The 17,401-nt window shown below is 40.0% G+C and overlaps 1 protein-coding gene across 2 annotated transcripts in view; it reads right to left on the minus strand.

The window, feature by feature from the left end:
• The window catches only part of LOC113498026 (1-phosphatidylinositol 3-phosphate 5-kinase-like), an 18,104-nt gene continuing 703 nt past the window's right edge, over positions 1 to 17,401 (minus strand). Inside the window, exons 2-22 of one of the 2 annotated variants that reach the window (XM_026877908.1) lie at positions 16,293 to 16,980; positions 15,820 to 16,015; positions 15,269 to 15,386; positions 14,813 to 15,002; positions 14,443 to 14,574; positions 13,432 to 13,522; positions 12,311 to 12,513; positions 11,422 to 11,540; positions 10,948 to 11,076; positions 10,319 to 10,441; positions 9,438 to 9,497; positions 8,955 to 8,984; positions 8,514 to 8,602; positions 7,649 to 7,773; positions 7,099 to 7,210; positions 5,822 to 5,945; positions 4,585 to 4,689; positions 3,718 to 3,837; positions 2,836 to 3,009; positions 1,142 to 1,297; positions 1 to 758 (exon numbers count right to left, since the gene is read on the minus strand). In XM_026877908.1, coding sequence (XP_026733709.1) covers positions 574 to 758; positions 1,142 to 1,297; positions 2,836 to 3,009; positions 3,718 to 3,837; positions 4,585 to 4,689; positions 5,822 to 5,945; positions 7,099 to 7,210; positions 7,649 to 7,773; positions 8,514 to 8,602; positions 8,955 to 8,984; positions 9,438 to 9,497; positions 10,319 to 10,441; positions 10,948 to 11,076; positions 11,422 to 11,540; positions 12,311 to 12,513; positions 13,432 to 13,522; positions 14,443 to 14,574; positions 14,813 to 15,002; positions 15,269 to 15,386; positions 15,820 to 16,015; positions 16,293 to 16,963 — 3,252 coding nt within the window. In that variant the 5' untranslated portion in view covers positions 16,964 to 16,980 and the 3' untranslated portion in view covers positions 1 to 573. Of the gene's footprint in view, positions 759 to 1,141; positions 1,298 to 2,835; positions 3,010 to 3,717; positions 3,838 to 4,584; positions 4,690 to 5,821; positions 5,946 to 7,098; positions 7,211 to 7,648; positions 7,774 to 8,513; positions 8,603 to 8,954; positions 9,006 to 9,437; positions 9,498 to 10,318; positions 10,442 to 10,947; positions 11,077 to 11,421; positions 11,541 to 12,310; positions 12,514 to 13,431; positions 13,523 to 14,442; positions 14,575 to 14,812; positions 15,003 to 15,268; positions 15,387 to 15,819; positions 16,016 to 16,292; positions 16,981 to 17,401 lie in introns of both variants that reach the window. The other variant, XM_026877907.1, reaches the window with a different exon arrangement.

The raw sequence follows: 17,401 nt of genomic DNA on the forward strand, positions 1-17,401 counted from the left end.
TTCTATCGTCTTTATTTGTGTATAAATAATAATTATCTTTGATTTTGAGTTCTGCACTTTAAAACATGATTACGTAACAGATCATTTTACTAAACTTAAAAAAAAAAACATCGTAATAATTTCAAATATACAATACTGTATATAACATTCTAAAAGAACTAATTTATCCATGAGAGTAAAGCATTTAGTCTCTGGATTAAAAAATCATTCAAAATTCTGATCTTTTCTACATAAACATTTTTACTCTTAATTCAATGAGCCCACAAGTCATAAAGTAAATCAATATTTTGTCTATCTGTGTGACTGGTAAGTATGAAATATTAATACTATAACAATTGGAAAATTAAGGAGTACTTTCCTTCGTGGATATAAACATTACAAGAGATTGAATAGCTTTAACTATCTTTCCATACTTTAGCGTTGTTTCACGTCGACAATTCTAAGTCCTTTGGCTAGAGCAGTTGACGTTGAAAGAAGATGAGGCGCCGGTTAACGCCGTGAACTTCGCCGTCTTTCTTTTACAATAGCTGTATTATTCCTTTACATAGGACCCCAGGGGTAGGGGTCATGGGTCTACGCGTGTATAGTGTTATACAGATGGTCCCAATGCGAGGGGCACTGCAGGAAGTACTTCCTCGCCGCGTTGCAGAACCTGCGCTTGTACTGCTCGGGCGACACCACCGTGGGCTGTCCAGAACCAAGGTTCTTCTTCACTAAATGTTCTAGCTTCTTGTCCCAGGTGAACGTGCGGATATAATCTGTTATCGAAATTAAAGAACAAATTAAGTATTTACCTCTTGCTAGGGACTGGAGTGTTGGAGAAATCGTATTCGGTGTATATGAACGAAAGTTTATAAATAGATAGGAATTTCGGAACATCACATGGCGCTCGCCAATGAGATCGTGCCTAAGTCACAGCAGCGCTTCATCAAGCTATACTCTCGCTCGCTGTAATTCACATTTTTGTGTATAATTTTTCCATAGAAATCACCAGCGTCATCACTGAAACTCAACACTAGCACAAAATGAAGTTGAAAACAAATGGGAATCTTATCTGGCAATGGTAGGAGAAAATTAACAAAGTGACTGAGTGTTGACTGAGTGGGTAGGTCCATATTGTGTGTGAGTGTGTGTGACTGACCGATGATGCCGAGCACGAGCGTGTTGCCGTGCAGGCCGAGCAGCAGCGAGTAGTCCATGACGTCATGCGCGGCCAGGAAGCTGGAGTCGCGCTCGATACTGTCCCACAACACCGCGCCCGTGTGCGACTGCACGTACAGCGGAGTCTCCCAGCGGACTGCCAAAATATATGGTGCGTGTAAGTATAGCAGGGAAGGTAGAAAACGAAGTTAATAACCCCTACGAATATTATAAATGCGAAAGTAACTCTGTCTGTCTGTCTTTCTATCTGTCTGTTACGCTTTCACGTCTAAACCACTGAACTGATTCTAATGAATGAATATTTGGTACAGAGATAGAGTTGACCTTGAGAACTTAGGATAGTTTTTATCCCGGACTTTTGAAGAGTTCTTTTGGAAACGCGATATAGCCGACCTCGACGCTGGCGAAAAGCTAGTAAATAATAAATGCGGACAACATCACGTACATTGTTCTGAACCCAAAGTAAGTTGCTAAAGCACTTGTGTTATAGAATTCAGATATAACGAGGGTACCACAAACACCCAGACCCGAGACAATGTAGAAATGTGAATTTTGACATTAACCCGACCAGATATCGAACCAGGGACCTCAGAGCTAGTAAACTAGCTGTTACAAATTGAAAAAAAACCCTAGGGAGTGTAAAATCGGAATAGAATCTAAATCCTATGTGTTAATCCTTGTTAGAAACTAACTGTACCGAGTTACGTCGAAATCCGTTCAGTGATTTTTGCGTAAAGGTTATAATATTAGTAAGTACGATAGGATTATCGGTTAATTATTTTTTCTAAGAATATTTTTGTGCCTCAACATTGTACTGTTTACTGCAAAATAAACCCCTACTTGACTTTTGTAATAATTTACCTATCCTACTATATCAGTATATTTTTCGTTAGTCTAGTACTCATAATACAAGCTTTGCTTAGTTTTATACTAGATGGCGTTATTGTTATTTGTCATAACGAGTTCCTCCGTGTTTCGGAAGGCACGTTGAATTTTGGGTCCCGGCTGTTATTCAGACAGCCTTGACAGTCGTTACAGGTAGTCAGAAGCTTGTAAGTCCGACAACCAGTCTAACCAAGGGGTATCATGTTGCCCAGGTAACTGGGTTGAGGAGATCAGAAAGGCAGTTGCTCCTTGCAAAACAGAGGTATTGTTACCGGCACGGATCTTGAGCGCTGACCTTCACCTGCGCAGAAGTGATTTTTTGGGTCCCTTTTCCGATATGAAGTGAGGCGCGGGCGGACTAAAGTGCAGTGATTGGCCCGCAGCGCATTCGTGATTGGTTGAAATTTGTTATTTGCTGCAGTTGCATGCACCTCAACACAACGAATACGCACAATTGATTGGCGTTTTATTTTAAGATGCGCAAAGAGCTCCCCCCGCTCTTTTGCCGAGCGCTCAAGATCTGTGCCGGTAAGTATACTTGCTGAATCCGGTTAGACTGGAAGCCGACGATAATATAGTCAAAATCAAATCAAAATCAAAATTCATTTATTCAAATTAGGCTACTAAGTAGCACTTTTTGAAGGTCAGGTTACATTGGACAGCACCCTTCACCGCTTCCTAAGTGCTTTTGCTGTGAGAGAAGAAACTAACTAACTAGAAGAAACTATTGTTGTGAAAAGGCTAGGCTGGTGATGATAGTGTGGTGAGTCAGGTATGGGCGGTAGTTACGGTTGAGCAGGTTCTCGTCCATGAGCACGGCGGGGCTGGAGCCGGGCGCGAGGCGGTGGCGGCTGGAGCCCTTGAGGTCGAAGCGCGTGGCGCCGCCGCAGCCGTACCACACGTGCTCCAGCACCAGCACGCCCGACCCCGCGCCGCCCACGCTGAACACGCCCAGGATGCGCGCTGCGGCCAGGGGGGGGGGGCACGTCAAACAAAACATATCGAATGTTATGAAATGAATTACTGGCATTTAATTGTAGGATCTATATCTAATAAAAAAATAGACTTTAAATACCTAAAACCCGACGTTTTTAAATGTCCTAAAAATAAAAACTCGATGTACTCGATAAGACGAAAATCGGTGCAGACGTTTAAATATTTGTAATCATTGCATTGTCATCGGGTTTGAATTATCTGTAAATTGCATTGTAATCGGGTTAGCTACCCTGCAATTTTCAGCCTGCCAGGGCATCGGGAAGTGCCTCAAACTGAGTTGCAACAATCCAACCGGAACGATAAACAAACAAACATACAAGAAAGTGAGTGTATAAAAACGTGGGAAAAATAACAGAAGGGAAAGTTCATATCTGTCTCAAAAATCATAAATTATTGCGTGTAACCATCACACGCGATTGAAGTAAAACTTCTTGGCGAAACGAGATAGCAATTAAGTTAAATTAAAAATTATTATTTTTTCAATTGTTTTTGATTTATAAAGTATCTATTGACAAATCTAAAATATTAATTAAAAACCGAATGGTACAGAAACCTGACGCCATACTATCGTAACGGACTTCTGTTGCATTGCCGTCCAGTTATGTCCTTGTCACGCTGAAAGAAGTTTCACTATAACTGGTTATTACATAAAAGGAAGGAAAGCAAACTACTAACCTAGCAAGCTTGGCTGTTTATTCTGTCTGCAGGTAGTAACGTAGTTAAAGTAGTGCGGCGCAAACTCCAAGAACTGCTGCCATTCGGGTTTCGTCATCTCTTTCAGCACATATCTGTCATCTGTCGGAGAGAGCGAGACAGATATATCACAGTACAAAACGACAATTCATTTCAGAATAGATGTCAATTACTGAATAAAAAGCTTAGCTGTATTTTGTTTTAACTATATTTAGTTATGTACAAGTGAACTACAGATCTTATCAATTAAGGTCGTTTGGAAATTAATTAAAAAGTGGTTTCAATAACTAATAAGGAAGCCATTTATGCTTCAGCAATTTACTTTGATACAATTATTTACTTTAAAATTAATGTATTAAAAAATACTATATACCCACGTTTCTAAATGTCCATTAAATTTTGTTGTAAATTGCATTGTTATCGGGATTGAAACTACCCCGAAAATTTCAGCCTGCTAGCTTATCAGAAAGTGCCTCAAAATGAGTTACAAAAGTCCAACCGGAACGACAAATAACCAAGAAAAGTGACGGTATAAAACGTGGGAATAACCGAGGGCCACCATCATGACTTCAAAAGAGACTGTGACCCCTGAGTTTGTTTCGACATTTCTTCTCAGAGTAGTCGGATAGGAAATGTCGACTCCAGCGATCTCAAAAAAAAGAAGACATGTAAAATTGATGATATATCCTACTTATAGAATAAATAATTTCATTACATCGTTTAGTTTACTTAAATTTATTTCAGAAAAGTGAAGCCGATCTACACTATTTCTCTTTCACAACTGCAATAACATTTTCAGAGGTGATAATCCCTCCATAACTTAATAACTTAATAGTTTTATAAACATACCTTTGGTCTTACAAAATGTAGATCCAGACTTGCCTCCGCGCGCGGCCCACGGGACGCAGTGTGCGAGCGATCGGATGAAACCCTCTTCAATATCGCACAGACCTTCTGAAGAACGGATTGTAAACAATTATATTAACATTCAGCTTATTTGACAAAAATACGAAGATTTTTGTGTCATCTGCTTTGTCTACCACAGTTTAGTTTGTCGTTGTGGTCGGGGTTCAAAAGGTTACCGATTTTTTTTGTAAATCTGTAGTTAATCTATACAAATATATAAGGCTGAAGAGTTTGTTTGTTTGAACGCGCTAATCTCAGGAACTACTGGTTCAAATTGAAAAATTATTTTTGTATTGAAGAGACCATTCATCGAGGAAGGTTTTAGGCTATATCAGATCACGTTGCAGCTAATAGGAGCGAAGATACAATAGAAAATGTGGAAAAAACGGGGAAAATTATTCATCTTCGAGTTGCGTGCGCTTCGAAAACGGTTCAACACCTTCTAACCACGTGGACGAAGTCGCGGGCAACAGCCTGCTGCAGGGTCCCTGGAGGAATTTAATACTTGTGTCGCACGGGTTTTACAAACATATAAATCACATTGACAAAAACACCGATACTTAGAACAAGCATTCGTGGATCACACAAATGTAAGTTTATAAGTTTGTGAAGATATTAAATCGTCTCTATAAGCCCCGCACGATGGTTTTGCGATTGGCGGCCATCTTGGTGACGCAATCAAACTGCCAGTACCTACCGTTCGCCACTTAACCTTCAAGAAAACCGAAAAAGCTAATTCAATTTTAAAATACTAAAAGAATTATGTAAATGAACTAGCTGTTGCCCCCGACTTCGTCCGCGTGGTTAGAAGATATAAGTTAGAATTTTTGAACGGAAGCCCTCGAAGATGAATATTTATCCCGTTTTTGCCACATTTTCCATTGTATCTTCGCTCCTATTAGTAGCAGCGTGATGTTATCTAGCCTAAAACTTTTCTCGATGAATGGTCTATTGAACACAAAAAGATTTTTTCAATAAGAAAGGCTCAGTAGTTCCTGAGATTAGCGCGTTCAGACTAACAAACTCTTCAGCTTTATATATTAGTATAGAAGTATAGATATGTAACTAAAGTATTTACATTTTTGTTATCTGTACTTTTTACGGTGAGTGGCATCACACATTGTGACAAAGTTCTATCGCAATATGAACTTGCGGGGCTTATATGTCGGTGCATACGTACTGTCGGTCCTATCCTTGGCGTCGTCGTAGCAGCCGCACTTGGAGTCCGCGCTCAGCGGCTGCAGCAGCAGGTGCCGCAGCCGCTGGAACTGCGACGCGTAGTACACGCGGCACACCAGCCCGTCCTTACATGTACGACAATGAATAAACATTTTTATTGCTCTGCTTGGAATATCTTAATATCTAAGAATTACCAATTTGCTGTCTTTGCTGGTAGTGTCAGGCCATCTTTACCACGAAAGCGCAATTGACTACGAATGTCAACTTTCGTTACAAACTTTAAGGCACCTTTATTACAATTGAAAGGTATTTTTAATTCGAATATATATATGACATAGTAAAAGTCTCGGATCGAGTCTGGATGAGGCTGGCACAGGACCTTAGAAATTGACACAAGAAAGGGGAGGCCTATGCCCAGCAGTGGGAGGATAAAGGATGATGTTGATCTTGCTACCAATGGCATCTTAATTCCGCAATGAAAGTCAGGTCATCTTTACTTTGTAAGCCTCATTGGCTTTGAATCACTTCGAATGGCAAATTACCCATGCCACGACAGTCCACTGTCAAATCAGCTTGGCTACAAACTTGGCTACGATTCTACGAAATTGAAGTTATCTTTTTCAGATAGATTACTTTTGTTGCGATTGTCGATCTATGCTACGAAGAAGAAAGTCGAATTAGCTTTACTGCCAACATCAAGCCGCCGTTTCTAATGTCGGACCATCAAGCTTTGGCTAAGCACGTCAAGTCACGTCCACGACAAATATTTCGTCGACTTCGCTACAAATATCTATTGGCCAAGTCGTAAAAAGTGTCGTGTACAAAAACAAAATAATAATATAATAAAGTATAAAACAGAGCTCTTCCTCTCTCCTACCATAATGCTGTGCCCTACGGGGTCCATAATTGTTCATTTTACCTAAAATTACCACCTGTACAGTTACCGGCACGGATTTTGAGCGCTGACCTTCACCTGCGCAGAAGTGATTTTTTGTGTCCGGTATGAAGTGAGGCGTGAGGCGGACTACAGTGCAGTGATTGGCCCGCAGCGCATCGCGTCATGGCCGTCATGAGTGATTAGTTGAAATTCGTTCTTTGCTGCAGATGCATGCCCCTCAAGACGACGAGTACGCACAATTGATTGGTGTTTTATTTTACGATGCGCAAAGCGATCCCCACTCTTCCACCGAGCGCTCAAGATCCGTGCCGGTAACCATAACTATATCATGGAAGCAATAAAGTTTTGAGTATTGAAAAAATACTGATGTAATAAGTTACCTTGAGCAACACCTCAACATGGTCGTTTGACTTCGCCTGCTTAGATTTGTCGCCATCAGTCTTGTCTTTACCGGCAGCATTCATATTCTCCTCCTCCTGATCCGATTGAGTACTAAACAGGATATTATATTAATTAGGTATTTAACAAAAAATAAAACTGTTTAAGTCCGTAAGACAGATTTCCAAAAAAGAAAATTGGGCTCGTATTGTTTTCTTTTACCTTGTAAACGAAAATCATAGGAGATAATGATGATTAATAATCTCATGTGACGTCACTTACCAGCACGATTTTTATTAGTGAGTGAAGTTTCTAGCCCTTACTACCATATATTTCATTTTACGTGCTTTTAATCTTCCTTAATACATTTATAATTGAAAAATGTTTTCGTAATCTTGAGGGGTAAGAGGTTTGCTTACTTTTGCTGACAAGCGGGATGGGGACTATGGGGAGGTAAATAATTGTAATAAATCTGCTTACGTAACATATGAACGGCCCCATCGAAAGCTACTTAGATACAGTAGTGAATCACTATGCAACATGATTGTATACCTGTGCCTGAGCTGGGACCTGGTCCGGCGGTAGGTGACGGAGGCCAGCGTGGCCGCGATCACGGAGCCCAGCTCGCCCGCCAACACTACCACCGGCACCTCGCCGCTCGACAGGATGATGCCGCTCTACACAAATATTAACCTTATATCATCCACCTTAGGCTCAAATTACAATGCTACGAAGATGAGAATACTGTACACAAAAATATACACCCTATGTTATCCACTTTAGGCTCAAATTAGAGTAAATCGACCCAACCGGAGTTCTTAATCATGAGCGGAGCTCGACTCCGATTGGGTCCGAAACTAGTCGGGCACTTCCGATAAATATGCGTGAGTAAACCGTTACATCATTTAATAATAAATCAGTCTCACTATAGTTACTATGTTATTGTATGTTGGTCATAGCTACAAAAAGCCTGTGTTAATCCAAGTTGTCGACTAACTCTAGACCAAACGTTATCTAAATGCGAATGTTCAGAAGTAACAAACATTGCAGTGAACCTAGCCTTTATAAATGACATCCAAAGATCTATAAGAAAAACATTAATCTGTTACATCTATACTAATATACAAAGCTGAAGAGTTTGTTTGTTTGAACGCGCTGATCTCAGGAACTACTGGTTCAATTTGAAAAAAATATTTTTGTATTGAATAGACCATTCATCGAGGAAGGTTTTAGGCTATATACCATAGCGCTGCGACTAACGGGAGCGAAGATACAATGAAAAATGTGAAAAAAAACAAGGGCAGGTATAAATCATAACTTATATCTTCGACGAAGTCGCGGGCAACAGCTAGTCATTGATATAACATGTCATCTTCAAACAGCTCTGTTATTGGCTGAAATCTGAACTGTCTTTTACCTGATTGGCTGGTTGGTTGTTAGACAGAAGCTGTGATAGTATTTGACGGACTGTTTTCTTGTCACCTTTCTCTTCATCTTCCTCTGTACCTAAAAAAGGAAATGTACTCAAATATAAATAATTAATAATTAATACTGTCACAGTGGTTTTCTGAAAATTAATTCTTTACATTCTGATTAACCCCCGACGCAAAGAGAGGGATGTTTTAAGTTTGACGTGTCAGTTTGTGGCATCGTAGCTCCCAAACGAATTGACAGATTTGTAGAATAGATTGGTTTGTTTAATATTTAACGGTTAATTATGCGCTAGTTTTCTTAGACATGTTTGATAAAAATTTGGTTGGAAGATTTAAAAGTTATTGTGGTTGGATTTTTTTACTATCGGGGGTTTTTTAATTATTCAATTTTATTTTGTTCCAAGACTGGCACGCAATCTGCTTACCAGTATGTTCCTTTTCTGGTTCCTTGCTATCTGTAAACACGTATGTTGTACCTGTAGTATAAATATTATATGTTGTAAATAAAAAAAAGTATCAATAAATATTTGAACAAATAATGATACGAGCTTAACTTTGATTTTTTTGGCGATTATAAAAGAATAGCTTAACAGCAGTATATAACGATGAAGAAAATTATCCCTAATAATATTATAAATGCGAAAGTAACTCTGTCTGTCTGTCTGTCTGTTACGCTTTCACGTCTAAACCACTGAACTGATTTTAATGATATTTGACACAGACATAGAGTTGGACCTTGAGAAAGAACAAAGAATAGTTTTTATCCCGGACTTTTGAAGAGTTCTCTTGGAAACGCGATATAACCGACCTCGACGCGGTCGAAGCCACGAGCGAAAAGCTAGTAAAAATTACTTTGTCAATAGAGATTATTATTAAAGTTTGCAAGAATAATTAGAATATTAACATACCCGCGCCTTCCTTACTGGTGTCGTCACCAGATGAGTCCTCCAAATCAGATTTATCTTCAGCTGTAACGAAAATAGTCGTCAATTAATAACACGAGGTAATAACATAATCTTTAAGATCAGTTGATGTTGAAATGAAGCTAAAAAATGATATGTTTTAGAGTACCGAGAAGCAATTTATTTTCAAAATAGGTTTTTTTTTATTCATCTTTATGTATTCAGAAGCATACATACATACAGTTTATTGTCAGCAACACAGTTTAATAACAACAAAAGATTTACAGAACCGCGATCACTGTATGTAAGGCTCATGACAGACTGCACTTTCAACTGCAATCCAACTGCAAATTGCAATTCGGATTGAATCAAACGGACTGCACGTTTGGTTTAATTTCTTTTTTAATTTTTGCGGACAACATCACATACATTGTTCTGAACCCAAAGTAAGATGCTAAAGCACTTGTGTTATGGAATTCAATACAACGAAGGTACCACAAACACCCAGACCCGAGACAATGTAGAAATGTGAATTTTTACATTGGCCCGACCGGGGATCGAACCCGGGACCACAGAGCTAGCGACACCACTCGACCACGGAGGTCGTCGGGATTGTAGTTCTATTGCAGTAGAGTCAACTGCATTGAGACTGCACTTGAACTGCAATTTGCAGTTTGGATTGCAGTTGAAATGTAGTCGATATCGGAGCGACCCCAACTGCAAGTGCAAGGAGGAATAGGATATAGATAAAGATATATAGATCCTTGAAAACACTGGCACTTAGCTGCATCCGGTTAGAAGGAAGGTTAGGAAACCGACCCTCACATAGTTAGGAAAATGCTTAGACGATGATGTTTGGAGTTGTTAGATGTAAAGTACATAAGTACCTATATTATCTGGTTGCGCCTTCGTCTTGGCCGGAGGACTGGACCAGCGGTCCTGCGCGTCTCGCAGCATCTTCTCTCCCGAGATGATTCGATCTGATACACCCCACAGACTACGTACAATGGCTGAAACAAAATTAACTGTGTAGGACAAGAATTTATGTGATCCACGACCGCTTGTTCTGAGTCTGTGTGCTTTTGTTACTTGAATACTTTTGACTGGGACAAATTCTTTAAGGCGGGAGTGGTGGAACAAAATACTCATATAAATTAAAAATTTCAGTAAATAACAGAAAAAAATAAAATGTATGGGATTGACATAAGCCGCGTTAAATCACGTGGTTAATCTTCATCATTATCGCAAGTTGGTAGTGAATGTTATAATTCGTAACGAATCATTATCGGTAGGTACAACGCCAGAGTGACCTTTTTTCTAAGATTGAGTGACTACACGTAAATAGTTAGACTATCTATAGTCTAACTATTTACGTGTAGTCATTCTATTAGTATTCTATTATTCTATTCTTATAAGTATTAAGACCCTAACGTCCAAATCAGTCATAACGACTGCTACATGGTACATGGCAATATTGAACTCTATTATTAGAGTCATAAGGTTAATATTTGCTTACCAGCAGTAGTGTTGTTTTCGTGAAGGCTAGCCGACGTGAGCGCCAGATGTATTTGTTCCATGTGCTGTTTGAACGACTGATAGTCTTTCTCTGCATCGACGTCAGATAAGCCGCTGAATATTTCGTGACCTATAAAAATCTAATGTATAAACAAATGCGGACAACATCACATACATTGTTCTGAACCCAAAGTAAGTTGCTAAAGCACTTGTGTTATGGAATTCAGATACAACGAAGGTACCACAAACACCCATACCCGTAACTGGGTTAAGAATGTCAGATAGGCAGTTCCTTGTAAAACACTGGTATTTGTTGAATCCGGTTAGACTGGAAATTAACCTCAACATAGTTGGGAAAAAATTATGATGATGATGATGTTGATGGTGATCAAAGTTCAATCTTTTGCTATATCGAAGAAGGTAATAAGTAGTGGTCATTTACAGGCATGTATTACTTTCTAATATACCAACCAACCTTTTTGCACAAGTTCATTGAGTTGTGAGATGAGATTGTCCCTCATTTGTTTTGTGTCATAGTTAATTGAAATCATGTCGGGAGGCAGCTGGATCTCGTAGGGGGTTATCTTGCTGTACCTGTGGAATGGAATATGGCGTTAATTGGCTTAAATTGGCCTTTCTGTTCGTTTCACAAAGTTGCCAAAAGGCTGACAACTTGAACATAAATGATATAAAGGGTTATTGGTAGAACATTGTAATGCAGCCTAAGTGTCAAGCGTATTGTATTCCTGCATCGTAAAAGAGACAAAAATAAATTGAAATTTTCTCGGATTTATAACCACCTTTATTTTGTCCTAGGAAATGTAGGTACTATATCAGTGTACCTACAATGCAACTTTTTTGGTTTGACGGCGGGTAGGGTCATACATTTGCTGACTGAATCTGAGCAGCGAAGCAACAAAATGAAATAAAATCATTTATTCTGTAAGTAGGATATATCATCACTTTTACACGTCTTCTTTTTTCTGAGAACGCTGGAGTCGACATTTCCTATCTGACTACCCTGAGTAGAAATGTCGAAACAAACTCAGGCGTCATAGTCTCTTTGAAGTCCTGACAATTTCAGTGCGAATAGAAATGCATAAACCAATGCACGGTATTTCCTTGGAGTGGCTTTTTGAGGAAAGTACCAGATTTATCTAACAAGGGGAAAAAAAACTTACTCAAATCGCCACTTTGAGAAACAACAAATTAAATGTATCTGCATAAGGTACAATATATTTACAATAAAATAAAATAAAAAGAAACAAAAAAGATTGAAAATATAAAAATAACGAGTGGTGGTTAATTTTTACTTGCACCAAATTTGTCAAAAATTGTATAGATGAGGTGGGAATGCTGTGTACCTGAAGCAGGCGGTGGTGAGGTGGTGCACGAAGGCGTGCGCGTGCGCGTGCAGCGGGTGCGGGCACGTGTGCGCGCGCGCGTAGCGCACCGCGTGCAGCCGCAGCCGCACGTAGGCCGCCAGCGACAGCGCCAGCGCCGCGCCCGACACGCGCCGCGCCGCGCCCGCCTCGCCGCACGCCGCGCAGCGCGACCAGAACATCACCTGCCCCGCCACACACCACGTCGGGAATGTGTCATAACACTATTATCTATACTAATATATAAAGCTGAATAGTTTGTTTGTTTGAACGTGCTAATCTCAGGGAATTATTTTTGTGTTGAATAGACCATTCATCGAGGAAGGTTATAGGCTATATACCATCACGCTGCGACTAATAGAAGCGAACATACAATGGAAAATGTGAAAAAAAACACAACCACGCAGACGAAGTCGCGGGCAACAGCTAGTAACACACAAAATGAAAAGTGTGTGTTAAGAACAAAGTTTGTTTCCTTATTAAATATAATAATTAACGCGGCGGGATCGCGACTCAGCTCATGATAAAAGACTCCGGTTGGGTCCGAAACTAGTCGGGCATTTCCGATAAATACGCGTGAGTAAACCGTTACATCATTTAATAATAAATCAGTCTCACGTTAGTTATTATAAAAAAAAATTGTTTCCATTTCACGCAAAAAATACTGTTTACGGATTTTGTTGATATCTGGCTCATAGATAGATTAAAGACTGGAATAACACATACTAAAGGGTAGATTTTATTCAGCTCAAACACCGGATTATGTTACACAGTGAAAGCCGACATTAAGCGAGCCCGAAGCCGTGAGTAACGGCTAATTGGTCGATAAGTCCCATCCCGACTTTAATTTATTCTTCTTACCGTAAGGTTAATGAACGACCATGCATGAAACCCTCTGACGTGGTCTAAAATACCATCGGAAACCCTCAGATTTGATTTTTCTCACGTTATTTTCCTGAACCAATTTTATCAAGGGAATTTTTACTTTGTATTCAACACATGAATTCGAAAGACATTGATGCATCGTACATCCGAATCAGGATATCTATAGATCAGGGAATAATGAAGAAAAATAACAATATAACCATTCTTATTAGACCTACCTGTTTGCTTTGCTCCTCCTTGCCTTTGTCGACGTTGCTGTGTCCGATCGTATTGCACGTGATTGTTATACACACATCTTCGTGGACGAACCTTGAAACATAATTTTGTTGGTATAACGCTGATATGTATGAAACTTAAAATACAATAATTTTTAAGTAATAGCTTTAGGCTCCTATTGCTGTCGCCTAGTCGTGTCAACTGCATTCAAACTGCACTTGAACTCAATCAAAATCAAAAAGTTTTTATTTCAAATAGGCCGTTTCTCAGGCACTTTACATTACTGACTAAAACGTTACATTACTGACTCTAGTTGCACGGTTCCAAAGTGTCATTCTTATGGAGAAGAACCGGCAAGCAACTCCATAAGTTACTCTTTTCAAAATAAAATATTACAATAGCATTTTACATTAAAATGAATGTCTGCAAAAACAGCGTAAATTAGCAAAACAAGTATCAAATAGCGGTTGGATTGGTTGAATTTGCGGTTGGATTGCAGTTGAAATGCGGTCCATTTGTTTCGGGCCTTAGTTGTCATTAACAAACCAACATTTCATAAATTTCAACATATTTTATACATATAGATGGAGTATAAAGAGGAAGTTGGTCGGGTAATTATGTGTTGATAATATTTTTTTTGTAGGTGAATAAAACTATTTGATACTATATCTAATACTATAACTATCTACCACAGGTTAAGTTACGCTTGACGCGGTTGGTCCGTAGATGGGTGACCAACTTTATCAAAACGAGTTATTCCGTGTTTCGGAAGGCACGTTAAATTGTGGGTCCCGGCTGTTATTCCTACATCGTTGACAGTCCTTACAGGTAGTCAGAAGTTTGAAAGCCTGACAACCAGTCTAACCAAGGGGTATCGTGTTGCCAAGGTAACTGGGTTGAGGAGATCAGATAGGCATACGCTCCTTGTAATACACTGGTACTTAGCTGAAACCGGTTAGACTGGAAGCTGAGCCCAACATAGTTAGGAAAAGGCTAGGCCGATGATAATCTACCTGCGTACATGCTGGTTCATGGGGACATTACAGTTAGGTGAAGTGCACTTGTAGTCACCGTTGAAGCAATACTTCTCCAGGAACGCGCCCAGCGAGATGTCGTGTCGCCCGTACATCTCCATAGTTACTATCCTGGGTAACATGAACAAAAATTAAAAAAACCTACGAACAACTTTCATCAATCAAACATCATATTTCACCTTTAATACAAAACTACACTACTAAATCGCTCAATCTGTTTAGAAGTTATAATCCCACAGACAGACAGACTGAAAAACACGTCATCTTACAACACCCCCTCTTTTGGCCGACCCAAAAGAAGGGGTGTTGTCATACGATGTAATGTTGGGTTAAAAATACGTTTACTTACCATGGGTTGACGCAGAAGTCTGGTACATTGGCGGACTTGTTGCTGAAGCTGTACAGCAACAGGCTGAGTTGCTGGTGGTTTTCCGGCGCCAGGGGGTCTAGCGGTTCGTTCTCACTCGGCTTCTCGTTCGGGTCGACTTCGGGCTCTTTCTGCTTCTTCACCACAGTCGGCTTGTATAAGGGGCATTGATCTACAGAATATGAAGTTTCAAAGAAAGTTTTTCAGGTCAATCAAATATTTTGGTAATTGTCTTTGAGAAATGTTTAAAGACTTTTTACTATAAATTTTTTGGTAAGCCAAATATGTATCAGCGGAACTTTTAATTTTAAGGATGCTTACAGACTTTGGATACGAAGATTTGGAGACTATCATCCGTCAGAGGAGTCACAATCCTCAACAATGGGAAAACTATATTATTATTTTTTTGCCAACAGACAGAAAAGACGAGAGACTCACGCTTATGTTTGTCGTTGACTAGTCGGCCGCCGGTGGCCCTGTAGTGCGCCAGCGCAGCCTTTTGAGCGGGATCATCGGCCGGCGACGCTATAGCCATCTGAACGAACGGGTGTACTTCCTAAAACAAGGATTATATATTAAGGATTACTATAATAGTACCTATCGTGAAAATGATTCATTATTAAATGATGAAACGGTTTACTCATGCGCATTTATCAGGATTGCCCGACTAGTTTCGTAGTAATTAAGGATTACAAAAAATCGCTTCCCGAATCATGGAAACTAATCCTTGCGTCGCGGGTGGATTCACAAACATTCAATTCACATCCTTGTATTACGCAGGGATCGAACCGGCGTCAGGTCACAATCAGTAACTTAGTAGGTAACTACAACCACTCGGCTATCGTGCAAATAAACATTCGTGGAGTTTCTTGCAATTCATATGTTTTTCAACGTCTTTGCTTTTACTGACTGTCAATCGAATAAGCAAGATGATTCTCATCCCTTTCATGACAAGTCTAAAGGTTGTTCTGGGTATAGCCGGCCAGTACCTTGAGCGGGTGCGGGGGCGCGGCGGGCGCGGGCGGGGCGCGGGGGGCGCGCGCGGGGGGCGCGGGGGCGCGCGCCAGCAGCGGCGCGGGGAACTGCGCGCGCAGCCCGCAGCGCCGCCCCGCCTCCGTCTCCAGGAACGGCGCCGGGATTATCATGTTGGGGGACATCGACAGCACCACGTCGTCCGTGCACCATCTGGTGGGAACACTTCTATAGGCTTCGGCTTCTATAGGCTTAAGAGAGGCTAAGCCGGTTAAAATAATAAATAAAATTAGATCACGACTTAGTGACAATGGGAACAATTCAAATGTAAAGTATTTAAAATCAAATCACAGCACAAAAAATAACTACGCAAATCGAACCAAAAGCACACACAAAAGCATTAATAAAATTGGTGACACAGAAAAAAAAAATATCGCCCGAACAGGGAAATTTCAAAGAAATATACTAACATATTATTAAACTCACTCACCTATCGGTATGAGTATCAGCTTTTAGCTTCGCTTCCTCCTTCGGTAGGAACACATCATCATCCACCGACAACGTAGCGCGCAATGGATCGCTAAAATCCCTAATAGGAACACCACAACTCAACGTCTTGTCACTGTCCGTCTTACGAACAAACTTCGTGTTTTGCAAAGGGTCATCATTTAACATCTGTTTGCTGTTATAATCGTCAATCATCTCATTACATTTCGTATCATCAATTTTAGCGTCATTCTTAACAGTAACATCACTTTTATCGTTGTCAGTTTTGACATTTGCATTTGTAAATATATTATCAGATCTAGAAGACTCGTTGCTGTCAGTCTCATTACTCTTCCTAGACTCTTCCTGTACCGAATCACTGCGTTTTGCTTCATCATTCGCGCTTTGATTGCTCTGAGTATCGCTGTTATTGAAATTATTTGTAACTTCCTCTTTTGTGACATCGTTTTCATTTACATCATCGTCAAACGTCATTCCAGGTTCTGGCAGGATGGCTTCAATGTCGCCGAGGAATGCTTTCTCTAGCTTCCAGTTGTAACACGCTAGGACCATGAACCGAGCCACCTTTTTAACCTTAATCAGTTCCTGTAAGGGTGCTCCGCGCAGTAATATGCAGCATCCTAAATTCGGTTCAGCACATCCTTCCAAAATCATTAAAGTTTTGCTCGAGTCTGTGAAGAAAGAAAGTTATATGGAATATTTAATATCAATTAAGCTTAGAGGAAGATAAGTCTGAAGTTTACTGAAGTTAAACAGTAGCTATTCAGACTTTTCATTTATCATGCTCTCTTGGGTTGATTGTGACATCTGCTCGCATACTAACAAATGAAACCTCACTCACGCGTATCTATAGGTATTCTCGGAATAGTTTCGAATCAAAACGAAGTCATTCATCATGAGCAGACGCAGCAGCTGGTTCTTTTCTACTCGTGATTTAAATATGCGTGAGTAAACCGTTTTATCTTTTAAAAGTGTAGAAGTATTTAAAAAAAAACTACCCACACTGAAGTATTCAATCCTTATCCTTGTGTCGTGGGGTTTTCACAAACATTCAAGCCTCATTCAGAAAATCACCCAGACTCAGTTCTACGA

The sequence above is a fragment of the Trichoplusia ni genome, chromosome 10 (genome assembly GCF_003590095.1).
Source record: "Trichoplusia ni isolate ovarian cell line Hi5 chromosome 10, tn1, whole genome shotgun sequence".
Taxonomy (NCBI): domain Eukaryota; kingdom Metazoa; phylum Arthropoda; class Insecta; order Lepidoptera; family Noctuidae; genus Trichoplusia; species Trichoplusia ni.